The sequence below is a fragment of the Patagioenas fasciata genome, chromosome 1 (genome assembly GCF_037038585.1).
Source record: "Patagioenas fasciata isolate bPatFas1 chromosome 1, bPatFas1.hap1, whole genome shotgun sequence".
Lineage (NCBI taxonomy): Eukaryota > Metazoa > Chordata > Aves > Columbiformes > Columbidae > Patagioenas > Patagioenas fasciata.
In genome coordinates this window covers 179,065,860-179,084,021 of record NC_092520.1, presented here as the reverse complement: position 1 = coordinate 179,084,021, position 18,162 = coordinate 179,065,860, and the positions used below count along the sequence as shown (strand labels likewise).

General features: G+C 43.5%; 1 protein-coding gene across 2 annotated transcripts in view; it reads left to right on the top strand.

The window, feature by feature from the left end:
- Positions 1 to 13,711: 13,711 nt before the first annotated feature.
- Positions 13,712 to 18,162, top strand: part of LEMD3 (LEM domain containing 3) — a 48,923-nt gene continuing 44,472 nt past the window's right edge. The window contains exon 1 of one of the 2 annotated variants that reach the window (XM_071802489.1): positions 13,712 to 15,299. In XM_071802489.1, coding sequence (XP_071658590.1) covers positions 13,790 to 15,299 — 1,510 coding nt within the window. In that variant the 5' untranslated portion in view covers positions 13,712 to 13,789. The remainder of the gene's footprint in view (positions 15,300 to 18,162) is intronic. The other variant, XM_065842549.2, reaches the window with a different exon arrangement.

Here is an 18,162-nt window from a genome sequence, read left to right as displayed (position 1 = left end):
AGAGAGAAAGCTAGAAGATCTCAGCAAAGTGTAAAATGAAAGGGAAGAAGGAGAGAAGAGTGGATGCAATTAAGTTTCTACCTTAAAAATGACAGAGAACATGAATAACAGTTGACAAAAACCCATCCTTTAGAAAATTATTCTTGTGTTGTATCAAAGGAAGCTATCTCTTTCATCAAAGTTACTTACCTGCAACATCAGCTTCAGAGGGTTTAACATCAACATCTATTGGAGGAGATAATGGGCAGATTTGATAAATATTGCTCACTGAAAAGGAATTAAATGTAGGAGAGCTATATGATTTTTTGATGAATGTGGCTGCCCACAAAGCCTTTGATGCATCTGTCATACGCTGGAGATTAGAAGCTCAAATTCTGTGGCTATGGGATCATGCAAGCTTCTTTCATAACTGATCAAGTGGTCTGTGACTTGCCTAGCAAGAAAGCTCTAAGCGCTTACAGAATCAAAGTTAAAACTAAAGATATCATTACAATTTCTCAGGGAGATAATAAAAAAGCACATCAAACTATTTTAGGAACGTTCATGGAAATCTACAACCAATGTCTGAAAAGACCAGCAGAGTGACAGTGCCTTAAGAGCGGAAAGACAAAATTTATAATGTCTGCCCTGCAGTAGGGAAGAATAGACACAGAAGGGATTATATATGCCATAGCATGAAATAATGCCTCACATATGGTAAAGAATATGTGAATTGTAAAGTGGGAAAAATCACTTTGAGCCATATGTTCTCCTCTGGCATTAAACTGCATGGGAGAACAAAATAATCCAAAAATTATGTGGTTTTTGAAGCACAGCCATGCAACTGCATTCTCCTGCTGCCTTTGTACAGTACACAGAGCAGGATCCGGACATACTATATGAGAAACTACACAATACTTTGAATAGTGCTAAAGAAAAAGGAACACAGCCCCATTCATGTTCCAGTTCAAACCTTGCCCATGCTGGAACTGGCAAGGAGACAGAGGAGCAAGGATGGGCAGGGCAGGGATCCTGACACGGTTCAAGGGGTCAGTACAATATGAGTCAGGCACACGGATGCAATCCTAGCCTAAATAAAGACAGTGGTAAAACTGCCATTGACCTAGTGGGCCCAGAATTTCCGTCTCACTCTATATCTTCAATGCTTGCATCTTCCTGGAATGACTGTGCAGCTCCTGCTGAGGCATCGCCCCGCGCAGCCACACCGCACAGCTCTCCTGACAGCATCAGGAGATATGACAGAACGTCAAGTCCATGTTTGGAACGGGACTGCCTGGACTGTGCATTTCACATACGTGAATTTCAGGTGGTGTTAGGAGTATGGCATTGTGTGAAGCTGCTAATTTGTCAGCTTTCCTTCCTGTCACTATTTTTTTTTTTTTAAACACAGCCTATTTGCCATGGTTTTACAGGAAAGGGAATACAGTTACTTTTCTCTTTGGAGTAAAACCCTTAAATTCCTTAGTTTTGCTGCCCTCCTTACCATGCAGCCAGAGAGCTGGGAGCATATACACAGGAAACCCAGAAGGAATGCATTTTAGGAGCTCCATTCACACCCCCCATTTTAGTAAAAGACAGGACCTGTGGTAGTTCTGCTTACACGGGAAGCAGACAAAGGTATAATGACATGCCCCAATACAATTCCAGCTGTGTAATCATAACATCATTTAGAAGTAAGTGAAGTATATTGAGTTGTATAAAGGTAGATGGAGGGAAAAAATGACACACTGAGGTGACTGGAAACAACAAAGAACTATACCATGAAAATAGTGAACTTACAATTAGGGCCTCTTGCATTCTCCAATTGTGGAATATTCCTTCTCCAGCAAATTATTTTCTGCCATAGAAGTTTTAATTTCTCTGTTCCCTGGGCATTCTTGTGCCACTTTTTGTTTTCTTACTGGTAAAGTTTATTGGACTTGCTAAGCTTAATTTCTTCCAGATGAGGGAATAAAATCTTTGTGGACTTTCTGCTGCCTTGGTATGGGGCAGACTAAGACGAGGGTTTCGTGTGGGAGTGGATACAGAGGATCAAAACATCTAGACTAAGAGCAAAGGCTTTTCAGTCCCTTTGGTAATGAAGGGTAAAGGAGCTGAGAAACTAGATGCCAAGGGTTGTAATCCTCGGTGTGCAGAAAGGAAAGCTGAGAGAAGAAATGCAGTAACAGATGCAGAAGGACAGGGTGTTGGCAAATTCAAAAACTATGAGAGGACCTAATCAGCAAGAGAATATGACATGCCTGGCATTAAATACAGTAATTACAAACCTTTTTAATTGTATTAAAGTTCTTCCATATTTACTCAACGACAGCTCTGAAAATTATCTAATTAAAATAGGGTATCCTGAGAAAGAAAGAGAATTCTGAATCTCTGCAGACATCTGGTGCTGGTTTTCTACTGAAAGCAGTAGGCACTCCAGAGGACTTCTTACTTCATGTCCATGGCAGGTAGTGATGATGGGTGCCTGTGTGACATACAAGAGGACTGTGTTGCTTAGAGAGCTCAACACTGGGATTTCTCTTTGTCATATTAATTCCTGGAGATGGAGGTTTTCTCAAGAGCCAGGACTCAGAAATATTTTTACCTAAGTGGCAGATTGTAGAGAACAAGCAAGAGCCTTTTTGGTTCCAAACTACACAGGCAGCACCTGAAGCAGAGGGCGAACTGCAACCTCATAGCATGTTTGTTGATAGGTTAATGTTCTTTACACACAGCACGTTCTTGAATCACATCGTTCATGTAGTACTGAGTACCACACAGAGATTACCAAACAGGTGAATCAGACTGGGCATGCTAAGACTAATAAATCCAACAGAGAAACACATAGAAGGAAGGGATTCAGTGAAGGGAGTGATGGAGTATCTGGATTTTCTATGTATTCTCAGCAATCCATTCATTATATAAGTTGCAGTACTACAGCACTACCAGATGTCAAAAGGAGAAGAAATAATGTGAGATTACGGAATAGTTGGAAGTAAAATATGAGTTCTGAGAGCAACAGATGGATAATGAGAGTGCTCAGATGTATACATTATCTACAACATATATTTAGAGACTTTTGTATGGCATGAGTTCTTCAGAAAATCCTAATGACAACTGCAGATAGATTTAAAAGGGCTCAGGCTTCCACAGTTACCAAAATGAATGAGGGAACTCATACAGCCAACACAATGTCAACATGAATGACGTAAAATGATGTAAAAAATGCTGAACTGTGCATAGTAAAATGTTTCCTAGGGGAAGAAGTAAGGAGTAATAGGCCCTAAAGCATGGTTTCAGTAAATGATAATTTAAATAGGAAATGCTCCAGAGAGAGCCAGTAAAAAAGCCATGGAAAGCAAAGATATGTTATAAATGAAAGCTAAAAGCAAATTACAAGGCAGTGATATAAAATAAATGTCACAGCGTCATAAAAAATATATGGAAGCAATTGAAGCAACTACTGTTTTCGTGGAACAATTCAGCTTCATACATATATTTATATTCATTCAGGCGATCAAAATAGGTCCAGATGTATCTAAGAATGGGCATGGAGTTTTCCTCGAGCTTAGGATCCATAAAGGAGCATGGAAAACTTGTCTGGGCTAAAGCAAAACAAAATTATACTCAAGACCTATTGGACATTGGTTTTTACTGAGATTGCACAATATTCTCAATGCCAGAGGGTTTATAACATTTTATAAATAAAATTGAAACATCATTTCTAAATTATCTGTGCTCAGTTGCATATATAAAATGTACATTTAAGCATGAATTTGAAGGTACCATCTTAGTTAATTAAAGATACAGCTGGCTAATTGGTTGGTTGTAGATTATCATGTGGTTATAACAAATAGCAGGTGTACACTAGGTTGCAAATATGCATGTATGATATCGAAAACTTTCATTCAAATAATTAATAATAGCTATTATAGTTTTTTAACTGGAAAGGTTTCCCTCTATTTTTCTAGATGGTTTTCCAATTAATTTCGTTTAGATTTGTGAATTATTAGCATTTCCAAAAATTGGTCTTGTGTATATCTGAACCTGGACACTTGGAAGATAAGCAACATATTACAAAAGGTTCATTTGAAAACTCTGGTTTGCATATCTTCACCATTTAACTTCTTGAAGCTTGTAGAAGAGTTAATTCAGTTTATCTGGGTATCAATTAAAAAGTAAGGCCTGTACTGCTTTTTGTCCTCTTATAGCACCTTACTTCAACTGCTATATGCTTTCTTGTCTCTGCTGTAAACAGGATTGTGGACTTTAAAATTATAATCTTCCTTTTATGATCTAAACCATTCTCATTCAGTTAATGTATCTGTGCCTGTTTCAGCACACCTCTAAGAGTCTAACAGTATATGCCCACCTTGTTTCTGCTTATATTATGACAGCTTTTTAAACTACATAGTCACATATGAGTAGCAAACTGGTATTCCACTTTTTGCGTGACTGACTCTGCAACACAATTTTATTTTAGCACATCTTCTGTTCATTTATAGTATATAATATAAATCAGCCAGCATTTAATTCATTCACATGCTTTTGCTGTATAATTTGCAGCTTTATTATCTCAAACAAATACCATTCACAGTAACAAAGACATCATTTTGCAAAAAATCCAGCAAGAAGAGGACCAAGTATGGGCTGTGGAGAACAGTGGAAGGGAATTCCTACTTCGCTCTTCTATAACATTTTCCATCTTCATTCTTGAAGGACTTCTATAAGGATGAATCATTATCTGCATATGCCTACAGGAAAAACTGAGTCACCTGAAGAGGAAGCGATTTGCCACACAGCAAGTCAGTGGCAGAGCCAAGAGCAAAGAACAAGGTTCTTCATTTCCTGCCTGATGCTCTCATGACATTAACGCAGTTTACAGCTCTGCCACAATCTTCTTTATGACCTTACATGAGTAATTTCGGTCCTTTATTCTGCTAACACTGAAGTGCATGTTTAATTTAAGCATTTTTTTAAGATCACAACTGGCTGGAAACCCCCCCACTAGTACATTGGCCATATACATGGATGGTTCATTCTTTCTCACAGGTTCTTCACAGGAGAGAATTTTTTGATCCATGCACTGTTATATTAGGTAATATTTTATTTTTCCTGCTGCGTTTATTTTTCCCCAGAAAGTTTTCACAATAACTAATTTTAGCCAGGGTAAACCTCTGTCCATAGATGACAGAAAGTGGTAAGTCTATTCTGATGCTCATAGGGTACATTACCTATGTGCTATGGGCCCCCAATTCTTCATCTTTGCAAATGCTATTTTCTTTTTCCATAGACATCTGGAGCACAACTGTCTGCGCTCCAGATGAAGTCATGGTGTGGATGAGAGTTCTCTCCCCCACCTATTGCTCCCTACACAGTATGCATGAATAGCTGAAAAAACCACTTTATTTCCCCTGCCCCACCTCATCCCCTTTGCACATAAAGCTCCTCAAAATATTTCCTCCAGCATTCTTCATAAGAACATCTCTGCACTGTCCTACAAAGCCTCATGTGGTATAAAGCAGTCATTTCAGTATTTGACTCTAAATTTATTGTGTGTTTTGATGTTACTACTTTCTGCTGTTGCCTCTGCTTTCTTCTATTCCTCTTACCTTCCTTCTTTTTGATACTCTTTCTCCTATTTCTACTATATCTTCTCACTTCTGTATTTCTGTGGGGTTTTTTTGTTTGTTTGGTTGGTTGGTTGGTTTTTTCCTTTTCCTTTTTATGCTGCTTCTCTACAACAAAATGGATGTGTTCCACGCTAGCCCAAACTGTCATAAAAGCATGAGGGCGTGAGCTGGAGATTTGGCAGAAAGTATTGCTCTTGTCTGGCTATGCAGGGAGAAGATGAGGGCTTTGCTGGTGTGAGGATTTCCCAGAAGTAATTTTGGAGCTGGTCCAACAGTTTACAGTAAAAGGACTGCAGTTCTAATGCAAGTTCAGGAACGGACATCTTTTTTCCAGTTCAGGTACAATAACCAAGAGTGGCTTGTCAGATATATCTCTGGTCAGAGAAATTAAATAACACTTTTGGTCAGGATGTTACATTGTACATCCTGGTCTTGAAGGATATTGCCTTTATATGAAGCCTGACATAGAAGAGAGGCAAAACTCTGGTCTGTAACAAGCATGTGGAGAGAAGAATAGGCCAACTGGAGGACACTATTGTGGGACCAGGGCATCAGGTTCCTGGCATTGCTAGCTCCATTCTCCAACCAAGATGTTCAGCACTGTTGACAAAGGAGCCTGGCTCTGAAGAACACTTTACTTTGCTCACATTCGGGTCAACCTAAGAGGAGTAGTAGGGGGAGAACGTGTATTTGGGTTATAGTCACCTTTTCCTGAGCAGAGGACAGACTCCTTAGATGCCTTTCAGTGGTGGAACCGGGTCCGCTCTGCCATGCACTGCCCAAACACTTGGAACAACTGTTTCTTGTTGAGTGACCTGGCACATTGAGTTCAGCACCTTTAAAGGATGCACGTGGTCCACTGTTGGGCTTGCTGCCACATCATGCCCCACAGAACAGAGGCTGAAGCAATGAGGCAGAAGTCATTAGCAGAATAGTTCAGGGAGGACATCTAGCCAGTGGCGAAGGAAAACTTTCAGTCCATCATTCTCCCTGAAGGAAACAACCATGTTATCTACATGTGGCAGACAACCAGAGTGTGTGGGGCATGCTAGAGTGTCACACATGATATGTGACACAGCAGCTTTGATTTTGGTAGGATAGAGCTGCCTTTAGATGGAGATGTGGGTAACATATTGGATTTTTCCAAGAGAAAACAAAGTTATAAAAACGTGGCATGTACTTCGAGTGGGAAACAGTAGTCCTCTAGGCCAGTGGGACCTTGTTCCTGTTGTCTGTGAGGGTGTGTTATGGAAGTTCTTCCTTCCTCTATGAGATCAATTTTCTATGTGGGTGGAGTTATTGACAGTGGAAATTGCACAGCTTAAGGAAATCTTTTAAATATGCCAGGCCCACATCACTAAGCACTTGCAACAAAAGGGTTGATTAAATACTCAATAAGAAGCTGAGAGCAGGAGACTGTCATGCTTGTGGCAGTCTGCTCTGCTGAGTCGTACAAGTGCTTTGTATATGAACGTGGGATTTTCTAAGGTTTATGCATCTTGCCTGGAGTTCAGGTGGGAGGTAATGGAGGCAAGTGTGTATTCAAGACACAGGGAATATCTTCTCTGGTGTTTGCACAGTGCCAGATACAAGAAAGCAATGATAATGGGTCAGATCTCCAAGTGCCAAACAAGCATAGACAGGAATACCAATAAATGTTTGGAACACACTGAATTTGGTGCTTTGCAGCAGCCTAATGACATGGATGGAAAGCACAATTGTGGACCTATTCTGAACTTCTTTGATTTGATTATTTTTATCTATTGTATCTATTTATGTCCTGCTTGTTCATTGAATAAACTGAAATTAGAGTTTTGTGGAACAATAAATGCATTAGGCAATTAGCCTTAAATGAAAATGTAAAATGTAAACTTCATTTTTTCCTGTTCCATGAATGATGGCTCTTCTTTTAAACATTATTAGATGAATGAAATAAACATAATTTTTTGAGATGTTAGCCTTGGATTAAAATGAGGGATGTAAGAGTAAACAGTGAGCTCTTTGTGGTTATGTCTACACTGCTCTTCATGTTGCCACCAAACACTACAAGGTCCCAGGCTAGAGTGCCATGTCTACAGCTATATTAAAGGTTGTTTAGGACACGATCAAGAATTCTTGTCAGGCAGATTCAACATGTCTGCACATCCTACAAGTTGTTCACAGGTATTTCCATAAGTAAGAATGGTATAGGAATGCAGGAAATGAGGCATCTCCAGGTTTTCAGGGTTCTGTTGATTTCAGACAGACAGGATCCTTTCCCAGTATTAAGGATGCATCTCTAGTTTTTATCATTCCTTAGATCTTGAAAATATTTGAAATGGATACCTGATAATAGGAAAGTAGATGCTAAAAAGACAGAATAGTGTATTGCCATGATAGTGTATTGCTCAAAAGACAGACTAGTGTATTGTGCCAACATTGCGCTGGTAAGGCATTATATGTATGTAGAAGTACCTTTGCCCATTCTGGGTCATAAATATTTGTTTTACCTATCCAGAGTTTCTGTATGTCACAGGAAGTGAACCAATATGAAAAATATCCTGCCTGATCACCCAGATCAGCTTTGCTTTTTCCTTTTCAAACTTAAAATACTCTGGATGTAATCTACTGCAAAGCTTTAGAAAATGAATTACACAACTGATTCGTCACCTACTTAATATTGTCTATTACAGCATCCAGCAGTCTTTTAACAACAATCACTCTGAGACACAAGATAACAGGGCAAGAAGGCTTTAGGGACCAACAGCTGAGTGAGGAGAAATAAGAACTTAAAAAAGAGGGACATGTAAGTGAGTCTGTCTACACAGAATTAGCATGGTGGCAGCAACTATAATATTTTGAAACTAGTTTACTTAGTAAAAAGTCCATTCAGTTTTATAAGCAGAATGTTATTTCATGTTCATCATGTAGTATCTGAAACAACTGGATATATCAGAGTAAATATGCTTAAAAGTAAACTAATACAGTTTGTTTTCATAGTGTAGAGTGATTTCTGCCTCTGCGTACTGTCTTAAGAGTAACTGTACTAGTTCCTGCAGTTCTGGGATTGTGTGAGAGTCTCCACTTTTATTAAAAAATAAAGCGAAAGCACATTCCTACTCTTCATTAACATTCATGTTTATTAACATCATATTCATAACAGAATGTGAATGTGATTTGAGCATTCCCTAAGGCTCAAAAATCAAAAGGTAAATGAAATTACACCAGTATTTACAATATTGTGAGTTTTACAAGAGGAGCATTTTTCTTTTAGATGTGATGCATGATTTCTAAATGCTTCAGGTATGCAACAGTGAGTTATATAGAGACTGGGTTGCATTAGTCACCAGAGAAAGTTGCAGTAAGAGACCTGCTAACCTTAGAAAGACAGCTGTCATTAACAGATTTTAAGTACCTATAAAAATGCATAAACATCACACAAACTTGGAATTGGGGAAAAACAGTAAAAGAGGTATAAAAATACAACTTTAAATCCTAGTCCAAATGAGGCTGACCGAAGTATGGTTGCTAAATTCCTGAACACCACCTTTTAACACAATGCAGAACTGGCAGCTTCCTGAGAGCACCAGTCCTTCAAGGATGAGATGGAAAATATAAACCAAAATGTCTTATTCAAAAAAAAAAAACAACCATTTTTTTCCTGATGAAGAACAGTCTCCACACTCCCTGCAGTCCACATTTACCTTTAAAAAAGTATCTGCTTTCACTATCTACCTAAAAATGTACTAGGTGGAGGTATTGATACTGATGAGGAATGGACATTATTGATTCTAATGTATACTATTAAAGAAGTGGGGAGATTTTGGATCAGTAGTGGAAATACCCTTACTTCAGTATCAACCAGAAGATATATTTTTGAAACATTTCAAAATATTTTGGCACACCAATTTTAAAGCGTGACTTGGAATATGCAGACTTTTCAGTCAGCTGTTGTGTGTATCTACGTGCTATAGTTTTGCAGATGATTCAATTATTAACAATTTACAGTATTTACTGCCCTCCTGCTGCTAAGTAAACAGTTTTATAAACTAACTCATGCTCTTGCTGTAATAAACAGACAGAAGATATGAGTTATATTGGTAAGAATAGGACTTTCAACTCTTGTAGGACAGCATGCATTCTTCTAGTAGAAGGAAGGTATCTAAGAGGTTGTTAGCCAGAAGTGCACTTGTCAGAGTGGTATCTGATCTGGGACTGACTGCTCTTGGTTTGGCCAGTGCCACAGGCAGACAGAGGCAAGCACTGAATGTGAAGGGGCATACTCAAACATGTATCCAAAATATCTGGCAGATCTTTAAGGACACTTTCCACTGAGCGCAAGAGCTCTTGATCCCCAGGTGTAAGAAACTGGGAAAGGAAGACACTGGCATGGCTGGGTTGAGACCTACTGGTCAAACTAAAGGGCAAGAAGGAAATGCACAGGCAGTGCCAGCAGGGACAGGTATCCTGAGAGGAACATAGGGACACTGCCCAGTTGTGTAGAGATGGGGTCAGGAAGGCCAAGGCACTGCTGGAGCTGAACTTGGCAAGGGATGCAAAGAATAGTAAAAAGTGCTTCTATAGATATGTCAGTCAGAAAAAGGAAGGTCAAAGACAGTGTATCCTCCCTCACAGAGTGACTACATCAGTGGACAAGGGAAGAGCTATGGATGTCATCTATCTGGATGTCCATAAGGCCTTTGACACAGTCTCTGACAATGTTCTTATCTCTAAATTGGAGAGATGGATTTGATGGTGGACTGTTTGGTGGATGAGGAACTGGTTGGATGGTCGCATTGAACGAGTAGTGGTCAATGGCTCAATATCTGGATGGACACCAGTGACAAGTGGTGTCTCTCAGAGGTCTGTAGTGGGACAAGTACTGTTTAATGTGTACATCAATGACATAGACAGTGGGATCAAGTGCACCCTCAGCAAGTTTGCAGATAACACCAAGATGAGTGGTACAGTTGACAGGCCTGAGGGACGGGATGCCATCCAGAGGGACCTGGAGAAGCTTGAGAAGCGGGCCCATGCAAATCTCATGAGGTTCAACAAGGCCAAGTACAAGGTTCAGCACCTGGCTTGGGGCAACCCCCAGTATCAACACAGGCTGGGGGATGGAGGGATCAAGAGCAGCCCTTTGGAGGAGGACTTGGGAGTACTAGTGGATGAAAAGCTGGACATGAGCCCACAATGTACACTTGTGATCCAGAAGGCCAAATGTATCCTGGGCTTCATCAAAAGAAGTGTGGCCAGCAGGCTGAGGGAAGTGATTCTCCCCTTCTGCTCTGGTGAGGCCCCACCTGAAATACTGTGTCCAGCTCTGGAGCCCCCAAAATAAGAAGGGCATGGACCTGTTGGAGTAAGTCCAGAGGAGGGTCATGAAGATGATCAGATGGATGGAACACCTCTCCTATGAGGAAAAGCTGAGAGAGTTGGGGTTTTCAGCCTGGAGAAGGACCCAGGGAGACATTATTGCAGCCTTTCAGTACTTAAAGAGGCCTATAAGATGAAGATGGACTTCTTAGCAGGGTCTGTTGTGACAGGACAAGGGGTAATGGTTTTAAACTGAAAGAGGGGAGATTTAGACTAGATATGAGGAAGACATGTTTTACGAGGGTGGTGAAACACTGGCACAGATTGCCCAGAGAGGCGGCAGATGCCCCATCTCTGGAAACATTCAAAGTCAGGCTGGACGGGACTCTGAGCAACCTGATCTAGTTGAAGATGTCCCTACTCATTGCAGTGGGGTTGGACTAGATGACTTTCAAGGTCCCTTCCAACCCAACTATTCTCTGATTCTATGACATTCTATAAGGTGTGGTTGTTTCTCACTGAGGAGGAGTGGAATGTTGGAAGCATTTCTCATGGCAAGTGGGATAACAATCAGCTACTACAGATTGGGAGATAGGTCAGAACAGGTGCATTTATGTTAGCGGTTTAATGTGCAATGAAGTTCACGTTGAGTGTAACCTTCCTTACAGCTGGAATTCGTGCATTGCTCCAATGCACAATACTGCTGTATATGAAATGGTTCCTCTGCCAGGGAAACGAGGAGGAGGTTGTGCACCATGGTGCCATGTAGCGCACACCTGTAATACAGACGCTTGTCCAGTGCTTCTCAGGCTCAGAAGAGTTGTGTTAAAGGAGGCTTAGATGAACAACAGGACACATTCTGCATTCCCAGGCATTGCTGGTCAGAAATGGACGCTGGGATACACAAGTTAATCATCACCATTCACCATCATCACCATCATCAGGAAAGATGGCTTTAAGCCACTCTTCTACCTCTGTATACCTGGCGTGATCTTTGGCACATAGCTGCCTCACAGCCACCTGAGCTCCTGCTCTGCAAATGTTCCTCGATAACAAGATTAGTAACTTCAGTTTTGACATTAGCAGGGCACATCCATGCTGCCCTCACTGCAGCAGGTTGTGAGGGGGAATGTACAACTGTTCCTGCAGTGGGATCTTGTTTCTGAACCACTTCTGCACATGGTGTTAGAAGGCCGGTCAGAGATAGGTCAAAATGGAAACGCAACCTCTTGCATTTATGATGCAATAAGCAGTAGGTAAGTCCATGGTTTTGTCATTCAGGATTGATGGGTACAGACACACTGGTCAGAAGAAGATATTGAAGCCTCTGCATGAGGTCTGTCAGTTCTGTGGCCGAAGGGGCAATCTGGAGCACCAGTACACACCTCCTGCTCTGAGGAACGCCAGTATGCCATCTCTTTATATTGGCACAAGCATTGTGACAAGCAGACATTTCTGTGTATAGTTACAGTGATAGTTTCAACTGTAATGTATCTGAAAGACCATCTTTTCCCAGAGAAAAGAGCAAATTAAACCCAATTAAAAACTTATTGAGGGTGGTGCTCAACCACTGGCCATGAGAACGCACCTTCCCAGAGCGTTCAACCCCTTACACTCCATCCATCTCCTCACAGCTGCCTTGTCCTGATGCCAGGCTTCTGAAAGAGGAAAGTTCACCCAGCACACCGCCTGCCACCTTTGTGAAGGGCCTGATAGTGCACCCATAGGCTCTCTGGATTTCTTCAGCCACTGTGAGGCTAAATTCGTAACCTGGAACTGGTGTTAAAGGGTGTTCGGTCTGACACCTCTCACTGCAGTTTATCCCCAAATTATCTGACATCCAGCTAGCACACACATTTTACAGAATCACATAATCACAGAATGTCTGGGATTGGAAGGGTCCTTGAAAGATCATCTAGTCCAATCCCCCCGCTGGAGCAGGAACACCTAGATGAGGTTACACAGGAATGTGTCCAGGCGGGTTTTGAATGTCTCCAGAGAAGGAGACTCCACAACCGCCCTGGGCAGCCTGTTCCAGTGTTCTGTCACCCTCACCGTGAAGAAGTTTCTTCTCAAATTTAAATGGAACCTCCCGTGTTCCAGTTTGCACCCATTGCCCCTTGTCTATTCGTTGGTTGTCACCGAGGAGAGCCTGGCTCCATGCTCCTGACACTCACCCTCTATATATTTTATAATATTTATGAACATTAATGAAGTCACCCCTCAGTCTCCTCCAAGCTAAAGAGCCCCAGCTTCCTCAGCCCTTCCTCTTAAGGGAGATGCTCCACTGCCTTAATCATCTTCGTGGCTCTGCGCTGGACTCTCTCAAGCAATTCCCCGTTTTAATGTCTATTTAAAGCCGTGCATAACAGTGCTCCAAACCCGACCTCCAACATCCCAGCCGCCTCTACCTCTCGCACCTGGGACTCCGCCGCCCCCAGGCCCGCGGGCGATACGCACGGCGCGACTCCCCGAACCGCCGGCGAGGAGGCCTCCCGCAGGCTCCGCCCGAGTTGCGGGGTGCGGGCCTCAGGCCGGGGATCCCCGCCTCAGGCCCCCTCCCGGCGGCGGAAGGGACGCGGAGGGGACGCGCAGGGCACGCGCAGGGGACTCGTCCAGCCGCCCCCGCCCCCGCCACCGCAGCGCAAGGAGCGACGCGACCAGCGCCCCGCGCGCCAGCCGTCACCGGGCGGCGGGGTGGGGGAGGGGCCGCCGGCGCCGCGCGGCCCCGCCCCCCCGCCCCCTTCCCCCGTCTGCCCCGGCGGGCGGCACCGCGGGGTGACAGGCAGGTCTAGGCCACAGCCGAGTGCGCACGCGTCAGTTCCGGCGGGGAGCGCGGCGCGTGGGTAGGAAACGCCGCGGCGGCGGGGGATCGGAAAATGGCGACGGCCGCGCAGCTCACGGACGAGGAGCTGTTCTCGGAGCTCAGGCGCTTCGGCTTCTCTCCGGGGCCGGTCACCGAGAGCACCCGGCCCGTCTACCTGAAGAAGCTGAAAAAGCTGCGCGAGGATGAGCGGGCCGGGGCCCGCGGCGGCGCCAACAAGACCCGGAACAGCAACAACAATAACACGGGGGCCGGAGCGGCGCCGGGCGGCGGCGGCCCCGGGCGAGCAGCCCCGGGCGTGGGCGCGCGGCTGGTGGGCGCCGAGCACCCCTACCTCCCCGGGGCTGCCGCCGGGAGCGGCCGGAGCCGCGCAGCACCCCCTGCCGGGGGCGGCAAAGTGCTGCTGGGCTTCAGCTCGGACGAGTCGGATGTGGAAACCAGTCCCCGGAGCCAGGCCGGCGCCAGCGGCAGGAGGGAGCGGGCTTCAGCCCTCTTCCGCGGCCCGAGGCCCGCCGCCCCCCACGGCGCCTGTGGCGTGAGTAGCAGCTCCCCCTCGGAGGAGGCGGCCCGGCGGAAGCCCAACGCCTGGTGGGGGGCGGCGGCCAGGAGACCGGCGGGAGCTCTGGGCGTGCGGGAGCCCGGGGACGGCGAGGAGGACGGGGGAGAGGACGACGAAGAGGAGGAGGAGGAGGAGGAGGAGAGCGAGCAGCAGCAGCGGTGGAAGAACCGGACCGTGAACGGTAACCGTCTCCTCTCCTACGGCGGCAGCAGGGACAAGTACTCTGACTCGGAGGAGGAGGCGAGGTCCAAGCAGCAGGTACCGAAGGAGGAGTCTGCAGTTCGCCGGCCCAGAAGGAGCCTCAGCAAGTCTCCTGCTCCATTCATAACAAGCAAATGTGCTGCAGCCGGTGCTGGCGTGATGGAGACGGGCCAAGAAAGGGCTGGCGGAGGCTGTGGTGCTGGTGTAATCGTAACGAATGACAGGGCGGCGGCGGAGGCGTCTGCTGCCGGGAGTCTAGACAGGGGCAGAAATCAGGAGGAGGCGGCGGGGGGAGGAGGATGCGAAAATCTGGACTCTAGTCCTCCCAGCCCTAGATACCGCATTGGCTTACCAAAAAAATCCCCAACAGTATTGTTGCTGCCGCCACCGCTCACGGACGTGGACAGCAGTAAAATCACTGACCCTCCAGGCACCATTAGGAAAACGACCAATAATCATGTTCTCAGCGGTGCTGTTGGTAGCTATAACGTTGAATCCAGGATCTATTCAGCTACTAACAGCCTTCCCCCGGGTGGAACCACCTCCTCCCTTAGACTCAACCACTCCAATCATACGGGTTCAAATCATACCTACCTGAAAAACACCTACAAGAAGAATCTCTCGGAGCCCGAGGAGGAGCTTCTCCAACAGTTCAAAAGAGAGGAGGTATCCACCACTGGAGGCTTCAGTGCACATTACCTGTCAATGTTCCTGTTAACTGCTGCATGCTTGTTCTTTCTGATACTGGGATTCACATACCTGAGAATGAGAGGTTCTGGAGTAGCTGAGGATGTGGGAGCCAACAGTAAGTATTAGGTGAAGGGTAAGAGCAGTTTCCTTCTGCAACTAGATGTACAACTGTTGATTCACCTTTGTGTGCTCAGAGCAGTTCTGGGTTCCATCTTTCTGTATAGGATGGAGCACAGAGAAATTGTCTTTCCTTAAGTATGTACCTTGAAAGTTGGTATAATAAGCTTGCAAGACATTTGGGGATAAGCTCAAATCCTGGCATTCCCTGCTCTAATGTGTTGATACATCGTTTTCTACCATGTTTTCTTTGCAAAGCAATCGTATGTGTTTTTTTTCAATAGTAGAAGTGTGATTACTAGAGAACTGATGAGGTAAGGCTTTATGCTAATCTCAGAGAAGTAGTCATGCACATTTAGATACCTGGGACTCCTGCAGGGCTAACATTTGACTGTAGTTGTTTGGTAATAAAGCAGCTTGTTTTCATTTATGTGCACTAGGACTTAAAAAGAATACTAGGTTGAAGTGATTTTAACGTGCTGCAGCAAACTTTGTGCAGTTACTGCTGGACCTATTGTGTATTGTTTTCTAATAAGTACTTTTTTCTAAATTTAGTTGAGAGTATGTTTATACATGCGGTATTGTGCTTTAGTTTGAATTTCGGAGCATTCTTTTATTAATCCTGAGTTACTTGGGAGCTTCTTTAATATGTGAAAGCAACTTGGAATGGATTTAGAAACTACCATTTTCTATTCACAGACTGTACGAAAATGGAAACATACCACCTAAGGATGGTGATTCATGCTAACTCAGTTCTTGACTGCTCTGAAATGGACAGTGGAGATTCTAACATCAGAAGGAAAAATGCCCTTGCTATCTTAATTTCTCATCAAGAGTGATGAAAATTATGCAAAAAGCTAGTTTTAGGGCATGAGAGCATTAGAAGGTCCTGAGGACTTGGCGTTTTTCTTGAAATGTTTGAGGAAGGCATGCGGAGTGTATACATGTGCCTGTATTTTGTCATAGATAGTAGAAGATTTGCAAACTATTGTGTGGGCATGTATATATTAATAGTGCCTTATAAGGAGTGATCCCACAGTTAGATTGGGATCTGCTAGATGGTACAGGGCAGAAATAGCAGTATAGGCAGGCTTGTGTTTGTGTTGTGTTTTTTTTTTTCCCTGCCTTTCAAACGTTATTCATTACAATATTGTAGCAGAATAGTTCTTAATTCTGTTTTGCGCTGTTTGAAGGGGAGAGTAAAGGATTTATTGTTTAGGAAGGATGGTAGCAGCAAGGACTTAAGCAGTTGCAGTGGTTTAATTGCTGTCCATGTGGCTCTTAACTGCTGTTCAGACTGATTTTTTGGCAAGGCAGTGAACATATGCAGGTGTGCTAAAATTAGATACCGTATAGTGTGACTATTGGGAGTACTCGTATTCTGTGGTCGACTTCTGTCTGTAACTGCTAGAGACATACATAAATTTTTGTATGAACTGACAAGTAATGTAATTCTACTAACATGTATTAGATTTTTTTTCTGGTCTTGAAATCTGATGATTTTTTTTAATAGGGAAGAAGGTCTGTCAGCCTACTGGGGTAAACTTCCAAACTGTCAAATTTAGTGGTTGAGTTAAAAATTAGCATGGTAGGTGAGTTTTAAAGCTGAATGTCTCAGCTATGCAGATAGCAATAATACTATGAAAAGAAATCCACTCTGAACTTCTTTTCTGGGAAGAAAACAGTCTTTGAATATGTGAGTTTTCCTACAGACCATGTGTGATCACTGTGTTAGGTATATTGTTCTTAAAAAGTTGGCCCAGCTGGAACTGATATACAGGGAAAATGGTTCTCTTCTGTGCTTTTGCTTAGGTTAGGCTGCCCTGCCAAAGGTCTGGTATCCTGGTGTTGCTTGATAGTTCAATATAAGCCATCTCTTGACCTCTTCCTATTTGTTCTTTTTTCGGTGAAACTCCAGAAAGTGAGTTTCCTGGAGAATTGTTCTGGCAGTGGCACTCACACTTCATCTGTCCTTCCTCACAGCCCTGGGCTTTGCAACACAACAAATGGGAAGACAGGGAATAGGGCCCATTGGAAGAAGCAAACAGCAGGTTTTGTGGCTACCTCCTTTGGTAACAACAGGAGCAGGCGCTTTTTTTTAAATAATGTGGGAATAAGCAGGGATTTACCTTGCCCTTATGCTCGGCATGTGCTCACTAAATTCTTGTTTCTCAAATGGCCATATGCAACAAAAATACGGTAGACCTGTAGAACAGGCAAGAACAGACAAGACAGGCCAATGAAGACTGATTGCTACTGGGAAGGTAAAGAACCCTGTCTTCTATTAGATGCTTCCATAAGCTTAAACATCATCTGAATGAGTCCTTTGGCTCTGATGCTTGTGTGGATGTATTGTCTGTTTTCTTTATAGAAGCAGAACTGATTAATACATTTTTATTTAAAAAAATGCCGTGTCTCAAGGATCAACCTTTCAGTTAGGTGGTTTGACACTGGGTTTTTTCTGTCTTTTACATGGTTGTAGGTAAGATTCTGTTGTCTGAGAGTGATTTGATTGTGGAAAACTCAGTTATTTTCAACTTCAATCTATTATCATAAAAAGTTTTAGGATTCAGTGAGGTTGAACTATACCTGTTTCCATAATAAACATAGTTACGTAAGAAACAAAAAATGACTGTTAAAGTAAGAAGCCACCCAAATATACAAATAATTAACTTTTCAGGGAATGGTACACAGTGAACTTAGTGTTGGTTGCCTTAATTGTTCGCTACCTAAGATGAAATGCAATCAAAATAAAGTGATGTTACATGTATCACATTGAAAAATGTTTATCACCAAGTACACCCAATATCAGCACTTATGATATTTGTCAGGCTGTAATCTGAGAACAGTTCTCATAGTGG